Source organism: Protobothrops mucrosquamatus, unplaced genomic scaffold, assembly GCF_001527695.2.
Source record: "Protobothrops mucrosquamatus isolate PMUCROS unplaced genomic scaffold, P.Mucros_1.0 scaffold2282, whole genome shotgun sequence".
Taxonomy (NCBI): domain Eukaryota; kingdom Metazoa; phylum Chordata; class Lepidosauria; order Squamata; family Viperidae; genus Protobothrops; species Protobothrops mucrosquamatus.
In genome coordinates, this window is record NW_015388369.1 from 243,979 (window position 1) to 257,253 (window position 13,275).

Sequence of the window (13,275 nt, forward strand, 5' to 3'; positions counted from 1 at the left end):
AATCTCCCCAGACTTCTTACCTACCACTGGGAATGATCAGATCCCTTCATGGAACTTGGGGGAGATCAAGCGTATTACACCTGCAGCTGTGTAACAATTCCAAGCTAGTTCCTGGCTTGACCTCTCCTTCCAGCGTAACTGGCCGTTTCCCAAACTTTCATCTGACTAGAATGAGATGCTCTGCATTTAAATAGTCCTGGAGATGTTAAGTTGGAGGTTTAGACCTTGACTTTCAGGAGACATCCCCTGCATTTTGACAAAGAGAAGAAAGCAAGAAACAGTATGGTTGGGTCCACAGATTTTTGTGCAGACGGAAAGATCACGTCCACTGTTAAATTTAGTGTCTGTCAGCCGAGGAAGCAATAATGTTCATCTCAGGGGAACTTGTGTTGGTGGTAGATTATAGAGAAATTCTGTCCTTTTTGCAAGCAGTTAAATGTTTGGCTGTTGTAATATCTGCTCAACAGATAAGCAGACATTGTTACTAAAGGGGGGAAAAATACAGCATCCACATCTTATGGAAAGATTAAACTGGGTGATTGGATTTGCAGCAGATGCATACAAACAGAACCATCCTCTGTTCTAAGAGGTTCCAAGGTCAATCTTGGTTTAGCAAGCCACTCGATTTTGAAATAATCTTTCATAATTAGATGATTCACTCTCAAATCTCCTCCTCCTCCTCCAGGTGCTGTCACCCGATCCACTCAGTTACTTTGCTACTGTGTTCTGACAGAAATGGATGCTGTTGAAGAAAAAGGAGAAAGCAAATCTAATTAAAGAGGGGAAAAGGACTCGGTCAATCAGCTGCCCGGATGAGAGTCTGGATATCTCAGCGCAGTCCAAATTTTCTGTCTGGATTTGGAGATTCTATCCGGTTGACATGATTTGGTTGCCTTTTGCTTGTTAAGTTTTGTAAAAACGAGAAAACTCATCAGGATTCTCAGGCATAAATTCACCACGGTTTTTAATTCAACGTTTTTAAGCAGCAAAATCAAAGGTCTTTTAATCAAAGTGCCCGAAGATGAGACTGTATGGACGTTAGACAATTAGTGTCACAAAAAATATCTTATCCAACTTACTACAATTAGAAAGCTTCATCGGCTCTACCAAGCAATCAGTTGTTTAATCCTGCACTACTGATTGTGACCAGCTATTTCACCCAAGTGATTGAATATGCTAGGAAGAAGTCAGAGCATGCAGTTTTATTGCGCTGAGGTAACCCAGGAGTAAATACAGTAAACAGTGGTTTGTATAAATGGTGGTTTATATTACACTATCTACAAATACACACTAGAAATAAGATATATACATGTGGTGATAATTCAGCAAACTCCAATATACAACAACTACAGCAATCAAACGGACGAGAAGAGAAACTCCAGCAAAAAAAAATCCCTTTTATACTCAGGCTCTTAAAGGGATACAGTCCCTGCTTACTCTTAAAGGGACACAGACACAGATTCTGCATCTGCATCATCCTTTCATTGCCTCAACCACCTTACACTACATCTTTACATAGCTGTTAAATCATTAAATCTTGACAGGTTATCTGCTTTCTGATCTTTAGAAGTAGTTTAACTCTATCCTTCGTTCACGCACGTATCCTCAAGATGTCCAGAAGCTGGTGGTCATCTCTTCTTGACTTCTATCGCTGGGATCAAAGTAGAGGTTTAGATGGAAGTGTATTTTGAGTAGCTCAAATTGGAATCAATGCAATAGGGTATTAAATCTAGGACTTCAAAGCCAACATTTTTAAGCAGTTGAGCATAATAAGCACTGCAATTGTTCATTTGGCTTTCTCAACTTTGGGCATTGGACAAGTGAAATTCATGCTGCTTCATCTCTCTATTATTTTAAGGATTTTATACAGAACCATTTGGTAGCACAATAGTTGGACTTAGCCTGAGGAGCTATTAAAGCTTTCTTTTAGGTCAGGGGTCTTCAAACTTGGCCCTTTTATGACTTGTGGACTTCGACTCCCAGAATTCCTCAGCCAGGCACATGTGCCTGGCTGAGGAATTCTGGGAGTCGAAGTCCACAAGTCATAAAAGGGCCAAGTTTGAAGACCCCCTGTTTTAGGTCTTCTTGTATGACTGATTTCATAGGGTTAAAAATGCACATTTTTTAAAGGCACTTTCTTTAATGCAAGTAGGAAAAAATAGTTCCTATAAAGTGATATAGGGAGAAAACGGTTAAGCTGTTTTCTGTGGCAAATGCAGTTTCTCACTTCGTTATACTTGTTTTTAGTATAAACAAGGCAAAGATTAAGGACAGCAATTCAGGCCCAATGTAGTCCAACAGTCCACTTATCAATATCTTGATTGTCCATTTATCTCTTCTCCTTCTGGGACGACATTTCCACCTTATTAGCTGCAAACCAATATTGATAAATGAATTTGTATTGGAAAAAGGCTGCTTGTGCCCTGTTAGGAAAAGCACCATCAATTCAGAACATGCATCTTATGTTTACCTCCCAAACAGACACTCTAAAGTATGTCATGTTGCGTCTTTCTGTGGCTTTTTGTTGTTTCCAGAGGCACAGACCTGGCAAAGAGGCAAAATGGTAGCAATGTCCCTTTGCTTCTCTTATGTATGCAATCTGGTAAACTGATGGGTGCTAAAAGAATTAAAAACGTTAAGTACTCACACGATGGATTTCAGTTTAGGAGAGGCTCCTTTATCAGTTGTGAGTTTTGCTCACTTTTAAATACCTAACTTTATGTATAGTCTGTGTTACGTTTCCAGAGCTTAATTGTCAAAATCATTGGTACTGTGTTCTTAAGTCCATAATATTATAAATGGAAGGTAGTGAGTTAAAAGAAATACATAGATCTGTTCATGTAATTATTCCTTTTTTATTCAATCAAGAATTGGATTTGCTTTGGGATTTGAATCCAGTTATAATCCACTCTGACCACCTGTTTAGAAACGAGGTGTGGTATTTATTGTATTGGTGAAGAACCCAGAAAGCAACATTGTGAAGAAGCTTTGTTTCTCAGTCTTTATGGAAATCAAGTGATTTGAATCGACCGCATTAGATCAAAAATGTCTTGAAAATGTACTACATCCATTTATCTTGGTGCTTTTTAATTAGGTTTCGGTTTCATAGTGCAATAGAATTGTCGCCAATAAACCCTTAAAGCATGTTTTATTTAGTTTAACAGCGTGGCATTAAATTTTAAACTCGACCCTGAATTGTTTTTATACTCCATTCTGCTGTTAAAATGCGTTTTATTTTACAGGAGAACTGAACTGTTTTATCTCTTGACTAGGTCAATTACGGTAGTTGTCACAACAGCAAATTCTGTAGTTCCTGTATGTACAAGAACTTTGAAAGGGAAAAATTAAAGTTCCACCATGTGGAAATAAAAGAATGAGAATACGAATCAGTTTGTGATGGGACAACTTGTGTTTCATTAATACTAACGATTTTCTAGGTGACCTTATTTGGAAGCTAATTTAAGCAGTCCTGTAAGAAAATTGCATAGATGGTATCCAAGTTACCCAAGGCAAACTCAAACTGAAAGAGAGTAGTAGAGTATCTCTACTGCTTTAGCTGCAGCCAATAATTGCAAAGAGTTCATGTACCATTCTATTAGGTACAGAGAGATATTGTAAAGTTTGGACCCATAATTCTATAACGCTAAAGTCATCGTTTTTAGTTTCCAAGTAGGGGCTGGTACAGATCAGCTTCTCTACCTTGCTTCTGCCTAAATGGCAGTTACATTGTTGAAGAAAAGATGATAGTTATAGCTAGTTCTTGGGTTACAAGGTCACATGACTGCATAGCTTAGCGACAACAATCCCAGCAGTCCCGGTTGTGACTCCAAGACGTGTGTTAAGTGAGAAGTGGTGGAAGTCCCAAGTAAGGAGCATAGGGGTGTCACAGGGGAATGGAGCAGGCCCTAGGTCTAGTCCAGGGATAGGCAACCTTGGTTCTTTTATGACATGTGGACTTCAACTCCCAGAATTCCTGAGCCAGCGTGGCTCAGCTTGGAAGCCTCTCCCTTTCCCCTCAGCATGGCTGGCTCAGGAATTCTGGGAGTTGCAGTCCACGAGTCATAAAAAGAGCCAAGGTTGCCTACCCCTGCTCTAGATCATTAGAATTAGATCAACAACAACCCAATGGACCGCTCCCCCCCAACACTGACAGGACAAGCCACTAGTTACTAGTATATAAAATGAGAGCCAACCCCACTCGCTGCTAGCACTGATGATGTTACCTAGTTGGGTAATGAAAGGTCTGCAAGAAAACAACCAAAGATCCCACAATTAGGTTGAAAGGAGGGAGATAGTCAATACACTCTGCTTGACTGTTTATATTTTTAAAAAATCCTTACGTAATTGAAGGTTGGCAAATGCTGCTTTTCCGTTTCCTCCCCACCTATTATAGGACCAGGTCAAGGGGATGGACGATCTATGAACTGTAAGCACTTCACTCAAAACTAATTGGCTAATTTGATAAACTCATAGAACATAGAATAATAGGGTTGGACGGGACCTTGGAGGTCTTCTAGTCCAACCTATTGCTCAAGCAGGAAACCCTATACCATTCCAAACAAACCTCCAGTGATGGGGCACCACCATAAACAGCTAAAGAATGCAGGAAAACATCAGCTAAATAATAATGGCTGGTTAAAAATATTTTTCTTCACAGAATTTCCACAGAGGAAACAAGGTCAGGTAAACTTCAAATTCTGTATATTTTAACTACTACGTTTGTAAACGATGCAAAGAGAAGTGAGAATGATCAAATATCACTAACCTGGACCCAAAAGTAAAGGGATGCGTCAAGGCGGGTATCTTAATAATAAAAGTATACAACAATAAAAGGATAACTTAAGTGTTTTTATATGTCAAGTTTATCAACGATTTATACGTGGCAACTAGGAATATTAAGGTGCAGAGACTTCCAATCCGAACAATTATTTTCAAGTATAGATCTATCTACAGGCAGTGATCCAACAATGCTTGCAAAAACAAACAATTTGCTTCAATAAGGTAACAACATTTCCAGTCTTATAGTAAAAATGATCTTTTTAGGAGACTTTTTTTTCTGGAAACCTCTGCCTTCAATGTCAAAAGGAGCTCTCAGGCATCCCCCAATGGCAAATCTTGTCTTTTAATGTCAGGCTTTACTTGTACAACGCCACGGCTGAGATCCAAAAAACTGCCAATATCATTTGCATCACTTCATTTTCGAAGACTGTGTACGCTAAAGGCAATCCGCTTTCTCTCGATTTGAAGATGCTCTGGCCAAAACAGCACGACAAGTGAGGGTTGCGGTGCCGCAATTTCTAACGGCCGCATCACAACACGGGGTCTCGTGAATAGGAAAGATCCTGCAAGCTACTCAGAATCCAGTTCCTTTATTCCGTCATATTCACACTCCCGCAGGACTTCAGATTCATACTTCTCCCACGATCGCCTGATACGTCCACAATCTTCATCACTGGTATCCCCGCTGTTTTTTTCTGATTCTAGAAGAAAACAGAAAAGCAAATTTGATGATGGTCTGGAATGATTTTGGAAGTCTTTTTTTCTCCTGGTTATTTATGGCCGTCTTTTTAATACGGTATCTCAACTCCTTTTCTTACACTTTGCTCCAAAACAAAAAAATAAGTTTATTACTGTTTCGTTCATTTTAAGGATCGTTTTTCCTTTTCCGTGGAATGAGAGACTAATGGCAGAAACTAAAACTGGGAAAGGGACAAATACCCTGTACCCTTACACGTTTTATTGGATTATTCACGTTTTTTTCCTGCTGATTGTCCCCTAGGTCAGTGGTGGCGAACCTATGGCACGGGTGCCAGAGGCGGCACTCAGAGCCCTCTCTGTGGGCACGTGCGCCGTCGCCCCAGTCCTAGGTCTTCAGCTGGGTTTTATAAAACCTTTTCGCTTTAGGCCTCCGCCGCCATGTACAAAAAAAAAAAGATTCAATCAGTCAATTTCAACTTCTCCCGGGAAAAAAAAAAGATCTTGCAAAGTTGGAATTGATTGAACTTTTTAGTCCCACCCAGTCTGCCATTACCATCTCAGCCATGCCCACACAATGGGCCATGCTCAGCCAATGGGCCACACCCATCTGGCACTCGACGATGCATAAGTGGGTTTTGGGTTGCAGTTTCGGCACTCAGTCTCTAAAAGGTTCGCCATCACTGCCCTAGGTTAAAGCACCACTGAGATAAAACTGGGCCAGACATTACCGCTTCTGGCATGTTATGAAGGAGCTTCCCCTCCATTCACTTTCCTTGCCGGAAGCTGGCTGGGATGGTTGCAAATGGTGGTCACGCGACTAGGATGCGGCAACCTTTGTAAATACATGATGGTTAGCAAGCGCCCAAATTTTGACAACATGGCTGGAGATGCTGCAGTGGCTTTAAGAGCAAGGAGATTTTTTTCCAGTGCAGCTGTAACTTTGAATTGTCACTAAACCAATGGTTCTAAGTCAAGGACTACCTGTATACAAATACGATTATCAATCAAGTACCACCTTCATCTTCATCAAGGAATTCATTTTCATCTGGGTAGTCGTTACGCCAGTTGTTCTCATTATTCTCATCATCTTCATCTTCATAGATCTCCTCGGGGAACTGCTCTTCATCCCCCTGCATTTCAACACACAGTGTCACTTGTCATTGAGAAACAATACACAACAAGCACCTATCATGGATCACCGAAGCAAAAACAAGATATATGAGCATCCATAATCTTGAGGGCAGAGGCATTTGAATGAGAAGAACCTGCAATTTAAGCTTATAAGGCAACGAGGTACAGGAGCTGCTTGTTATTTTATAGGTTGAATCACTTCTAAGTTATGAAATTCAGCATGTTTTACAAGGAGGAAAGAAACAAGCCTCCCTAAATTTTACATCCCTTAGGACAGGGGTGTCAAATTGCCAGCCCATGGACCGGACATGTCACGAGGAAACCGCGCCCGCCCCATTGCCGCCAATGGGGAAAAAGCTCCGATACGTCTCGCGACGTCACGCGTTTGACATGTCTGCCTTAGGAGATGCTATTTCTGATTTACTTACCAAGTCAAACTCTTGAGTGTAAGGTTGTACGGAGAGAATGTTCTCGATCCACCCTGGAGCAGCTGTTTCCGTACAGTAGATATCATAGACATATTCTTCTTGATTTAAGCAACCCTCTGCCTCTTTAGTGTTGTCAGATACTGTTAAACGTTCACGAATCATCTCTACAGCATTGCAAAGGATCACATCCGGATGTGGTTTCTGTTAAGATGTACATTTTTTTTAGTCAATAAAGAACTTTTTTTTTTTTTGAAAAAAAAGAGAGAACTTATTAGAATGTTATCCTGTCTTTATTTTTGGTCAACCCACAACCGCATGTATACCTTATCCAATATCCCATCCTGTTAACTCTCCATCCATCCATCCATCCATCCATCCATCCATCCATCCATCCATCCATCCATCCATCCATCATCTATCTACCTACTTCCACACACATACACACTGTATATGGAATCATACATGCAACATCAACCCTGTTAATATTAAGCTTTCTAAATTATTAAATCCTTTCCTCCAAATTAGCCTTTTCATACTTAATTGCAGAAAAAAAATGTTTAAATATTTAATGTTTGAAGTACACTATATTCCTTGACTTAAAACTAAGTTGGAAAAAAAGGTAACATTAAAAATAAACAATTTCTTTCCCTTTTGTGAGCAAATATTTTATGGAGCAGTAATTGGGCAACACAGTTTCTTTCTTGTTACTGAATCTCTTAACAAAAAGTTACAAGACTTTTTACCATTTTGTGTTAAGTGAAACCAATTTTGATAAAAGGACCCACGAGAACACAACGCTTCATTTTTAATGTTAGTTTTAATGCCAATGTAGGTACAGTTTGTAATTCAGAAGAAGTGGGAGGAAAAAAAAACCTGTGGTGCCAAAAGCTGCAATCCTTGTATTACTTGATCTTTTGGTCTCACGTTTATTATATTTTTGTCATGTCCAAATATGAACTTGCCAAGAAGCCTTTTTATAAAACTTCTGCACTCTATTTGACTGCTATTATTTAGTGGTACGTGAGGCTAGAAATATATAATTTTAAGGACCAACTATCAGGTGTCCACTCACTACAGTATTTGATCTTTTAATAACACCAGAAGCTCGGTAAAATGTACTTTAAAAAAAACCCAGAACACAGAGATAATATTTTGAGTAACTGGTCAATGAAAAGTTGCCATATCTTGTCCAAATTACCAGACCTATTAGGGTCCAACTTAATGGTTTAGAAAGTTCAAATACCAGGGTTCGTGGACGACATCTGCATTAATGTCACAATTATAACAGCTTGAGGACATTGCACCGACAGACACTGCAAAATTTTAGCCGGGTTTTCCCTGTTGATGTTCTCTAGATAATGTGGAACTGTCCCTTATTTGCTTTTCAAGTGGATGAAGAGGCTGTTGTGGCTGGAGGAGTGCTGCACACCATAAAGGTGGTATAACATCAAAAGGTATTTTAGCCCACGGCTATCTGAACTCAAAGTGCAGCAGACTGTTGCAACACAATTGATGCCTGGTTCACACACTGCACTTTGTTCTGGGTTATTCTTGCTATTCTTAGAACTTGCTTTTAAACCATAAAGTTTGACCTAGGCATGCCTGGAAACGTGGGCAACTTATGGCAACTTCTTTCATTGATCAATTACTGGAAATATTATCTGTGAGTTTTGTAATAGCTGGATTCACAATGGAGCCCAAACCAAACAAACCACATTATTCATTAATAATATTTGTATAATAGCCACCCCCTTAACAGCTCAGGACAGCTTATAAACATGCAGCTAAAACAATAGAACACAAAGCAACACTTAAAAGATTATTAACACATTAAACATATTTTTAATTAAAGGAATAAAAAGGAATAGAATACATAAATACATGCATACATACAGTATATACATATAAAACAATGGAATCCTTAACACATTTATATTTTTATTTATAATTAATATTATCGCTATCACAAAAGTAAAAAATGTTAAAGATGAGATTTGATTTAGTGATAAAGGCAAAATAAAACAAAAATGGTAAGGAAAAAATAAAATATCCTCCTTTTCCTTCCTTTTTTCCCCAACTGCTAATTGCTACTGAAATATTTCACACCATATTTTAAATTTCTGCAATTATTCTTCGTTTCTGTTTAAATCATTTTTATTTTTTTTAAAATGTTGATGCAATGAAAACCATTAAAAAGACTGTTATGAAGGAGTATGTTTTGAGTCCCATCCTGGACCATAGTGAGGAAATTGGCTTCAATTCTTATGGCAAATATTCCAGGATATGAATCCTGCAGTTAAAAACAGGTGTGACCACATAATAATGTCCAATGCATTTACAGCAGGACTCACAAATGAACTCCATAAGCAATCTAAGATTATGAGACAGACTGTATAAGACTGAGAGATCCTGTTGAAAAAAACATTATTCTAAACCTAAGATACATTATGGGTCGGCTTGTAATTGGGATCTTGTCACTGTCTTTGCATCAATGGCTTATCCCACTTTAATGCAGACTTCTGCTGGTCCAGGACTTAGTACTAACCTGTAAAGGGGCAGCAGGTGTATCATTTTCCACATCCTCCTCCTGTATAATATCAAAGAACTGAAAGCCTGAGCTGCTGTTGTTTTTGTCTTTCTCAGATATGGAAGATGGTTTCTTTTCATCGGATTCTTTCTCGTTTGCTCCGAGAACGGCATTTTCCCCATCACTGAGATTTGGACGGAGGCTAGTGATTAAGCGGTATCGGCTTTCCTGCCTTTTGGCTTGCTTTGAAGAACGGAGATCCTGGATTATTCTTTTAGCACTCCCTAGAGCAGGTCGCAGGATCTGGCCTCCTTTCTGTTGGGTAAAAGCTTCCCGTATGTATTTGTCAACAGGTTCGGCCTAAAGACAATTTCAAGAAGTTCAGTTAGCGCCTTGGATTAGAGCAATGTCTCTCAACCTTGGCAATTTTTAGGTGCGTGGACTTCAACCCCCAGAATTGCCCACTCGGCATAATCTCTTCTCTCACCCCTTTAGGGTTTTCCAATAGAAAAAGACAGCTATTCAAGATAAACATATTAAATCTTGACTCATAATTCCGGAGAGTGCAAAATGGGTGTATTTGGAACCTTCTCCAATATCTCATCCTGTTAACTCTCCATCTCTCCATCCATTTCTCCATCCATCCATCCATCATCTATCTACCTACTTACACACACACACACACACACACACACACACACTGTATATGGAATCATACATACAACATCAACCCTGTTAATATAAGGTTTCTAAATTATTAAATCCTTTCCTCCAAATTAGCCTTTTCATACTTAATTGTAGAAAAAAAAATGTTTAAATATTTAATGTTTAAAGTACACTATATTTTGCCCAGTGAAACGTTACAAGAATAAAAAAATTTAGTAATGAAGGTAGTCCTCGACTTACGACCACAAACTGAATGCCAAATTCATGTTGCTCAGTGAGACGTCAGTTAAGTGAGTTTTGCCCCATTTTAGGACTTTTCTTGCCACATTTGCTAAGCGAATCACCGCCGTTGTTACATTAGTAACACCGTTGTTAAGTGAATCCCCATTGACTTTGCTTGTCAGAAGGTTGCAAAAGGGGATCACGTGACCCCGGGAGACACCGCAACCGTCATAAATATGAGCCAGTTGTCAAACATCTGAATGTAAATCACGTGACTGTGGGGATGCTACAACAGGTCATGAGAGTGAAAAATGGTCATAAGTCACTTTTTTTCACTGCCGTTGTAACTCTGAGTGGTCACTAAATGAATTGTTGTTGTAAGTCAAGAACGACCTTTATTTAGATCAGTGTTGGACTTCAACTCCCAGAATTCCCCAGCCAGCATGACGACTTTAAGGCTTGTGGACTTCAACTCCCAGAATGCCCCACTCCGCTGCGCTTAAGCAGCTGACATATTAATTAACGATGATTAAATAGACATTTAATCTCTTTGTTAACGTCCCCAGCCAAAACACGCGAGGCCTCACCTCCGAGTTTACGGTGGCTACCAACTTGAAGAGCGTCTTTTCCACCTCACCTTCTCCGGGCGAAGAGGCGGCGGCGGAGGAGGAGGAGGCCTCGGCGGCGGCCCCAGCCTCAAGGCGGAAGCGTTTGCAGGCAAGGACCAGCGCTTCGGCCGGCAAAGGGCCTCCGCGCTTTCTCTTCACGCGCAGCACGGCGCCGGTCTCCATGGCAACCAGACCAGGCCGCTCTACGCGCAAGGGACTATGGGAACTTTCCCCGCTCCGCTTGCCGTGCCGGCCAGTCCCTCCGCAGATTGGCGGCTTACTCCCAATGACGTAAATCGCCGCCCGGTCTGATGACGCTATCGCCGCTTCCTCGAGGGACTGAGGTCTAAATGATTCCCTACCTCGATGTCCGGTTCTTCCAGGGAACAACAGTTTGATGTATTATGAATTTGAATGGTGCGGCTTTGCCCTTCTTTCGGAAGAACCTCGGTGCAGTTAGCAAGAAGATAAAAAAGAATAAGGCTATCAGTCATTTAGGAAGAAACAAAAACAACCCGCTTAGTCTTTACTGGGAAGCCAAGCAGGGTCAGTCCTAGTTAGTAGAAGAGAGATCGCCAGAAAATCACAGTGCTAAAGACAACAACAACAACTTTATTGTCACTTTGAATGTACACCAATCAGCATACATCAAAATGAAATTTCGTTGCATACAGCTCTAGAAGGAAAAGCTGAAAAGCATGCCAGAAGAAGGCAATGAGAACTCTTGGGGGCTGCCACAAAGAAGAGGGAGTCAAGCTATTCTCCAAAGCGCCTGAAGGCAGGACAAGAAGCAACGGATGGAAACTAATCAAGGAGAGAAGCAACCTAGAACTAAAGAGACAGTTAGAACAATTAATCAGTGGAACGACTTGCGTCCAGAAGTTGTGGATGCCACTGGACGTTTTTAAGAAGAGACTGGACAGCCATTTATCTGAAACGGTACAGGGGGGTTGGACTAGATGACCTCCAAGCTCCCTGTTATTCTTTGCACCAGATTGGGGCTCCTGAACTTTATCTTCGACTTTAATCCATTGCTAATTCTCTGTACTTGAAAGGATGCTGACAATCATCCTCCCTCCCAGAGCATCAGCAACCGTGCCACGATTTCCGCCCCTCTTGACCCGCCTGGACGGATGTCCACCTCTAACCGGAAGTGTGATGACGCGGGGTGTGTTGTGATACCTCTTTGGTCCCACCAATCTCCGGCTGGTTTCCCAGCCAGGCGGCAGCTCCGCGCGTTGCATGGCGGGAAGATGGCGGCGCCCGGTGAGTGAAACGCGGGCGGTTGAGCTCGTGGGTCGGTCGGGTGGGGGCTCCCGTGGGAAATGTCTCCCCCTCACCCCACTCACACCCCGGGCAGGGTAGTTAAGCGCTTTGGCTCACCAGGGGACGAGAAGGCAGCTCGGTTCGCCTTCCCCATTTTGCCGCCCCCCGTGCCTCTGAGCATGTGCGGAGTTCATTCCGTGACCCAAGAGGAAAACAGTCGTCCAGAAAAGCCGGGCGTATGGGCACGGGCAGAATTCCTCACCCTCAAAACAAGCTTAAATGAAACTCTGCTGAATCTGTAAAGTTTGATTTTCTTTCTTCTTTCTAATATTTATTTCGTTTTATCCACAAAAATAAAATACAAAGCAGAAAACAAAAAAACAAAACAAGACATCCAGCACTAACAACAAAAAAGGGAAAAAAAGATTGGTGTACAGAAAAGGAAAAAAAAATCGACCCAAGGATCAAATAAATTTAATATTAAACATATAGAATCTACCCCGGCTGGTTGCTGGAAAAAAACAACCAAAACCCAATAAATTCTCCAGCCCTTCACATAGTGGGTCTACCAATAGTTTATAAGCTTTCCCATTCCTATTTAACAAGATTATTAAATAAACAAATATTTCAGGGGAGGGGATTTCTGCCGGATAATCAAATTGATCCAAGTTTTGTTTTCTTTTTGATTCATTTATGAAATTGACCTAGCCGCGCATTTCATAGGTTTAAGACGGTCACTAAACAAATGGTTGTAAGTCAAGGACTACCTGTAAAGGGCAGCCCCACCATATACGCGTATAAATGTAGCTGCTAGGTCATTCTTTTCAGTTCTTGGGGTAAATCCCATCCCAGAAGACCACAAAGCTTTGTTTTGACGTGACAATGGCACATTTTGGTTGTACACATCATTTCCTAAACTGCAATTTCTTTTTTGTTGCAATAGGTTTTA

At 40.8% G+C, this 13,275-nt stretch overlaps 2 protein-coding genes across 2 annotated transcripts in view; one reads left to right on the forward strand and one right to left on the reverse strand.

Moving 5' to 3' along the window:
• The window catches only part of SLC7A6 (solute carrier family 7 member 6), a 15,784-nt gene extending 15,007 nt beyond the window's left edge, over positions 1-777 (forward strand). The window contains exon 9 of the mRNA XM_015824559.1: positions 686-777. Coding sequence (XP_015680045.1) covers positions 686-777 — 92 coding nt within the window. The remainder of the gene's footprint in view (positions 1-685) is intronic.
• A 4,052-nt stretch (positions 778-4,829) lies between these two features.
• On the reverse strand, positions 4,830-11,277 carry SLC7A6OS (solute carrier family 7 member 6 opposite strand). The gene is made up of 5 exons (XM_015824560.2): positions 11,040-11,277; positions 9,583-9,924; positions 7,038-7,238; positions 6,494-6,608; positions 4,830-5,480 (listed from the first exon to the last, which is right to left on the reverse strand). The coding sequence occupies exons 1-5, from the start codon at positions 11,241-11,243 to the stop codon at positions 5,350-5,352; spliced, it is 993 nt and encodes a 330-aa protein (XP_015680046.1). The 5' UTR covers positions 11,244-11,277; the 3' UTR covers positions 4,830-5,349.
• Positions 11,278-13,275: the final 1,998 nt, after the last annotated feature.

Excerpts from the sequence above, each read along its gene's own strand:
- SLC7A6OS (XM_015824560.2), bottom strand. The coding sequence starts at position 11,243 with ATGGAGACCGGCGCCGTGCTGCGCGTGAAGAGAAAGCGCGGAGGCCCT. Across the intron at positions 9,925-11,039 it reads TAGCCACCGTAAACTCGGAG|GCCGAACCTGTTGACAAATA; the intron begins GTGAGGCCTCGC and ends AATTGTCTTTAG. Across the intron at positions 6,609-7,037 it reads ACACTCAAGAGTTTGACTTG|GGGGATGAAGAGCAGTTCCC; the intron begins GTAAGTAAATCA and ends GTTGAAATGCAG.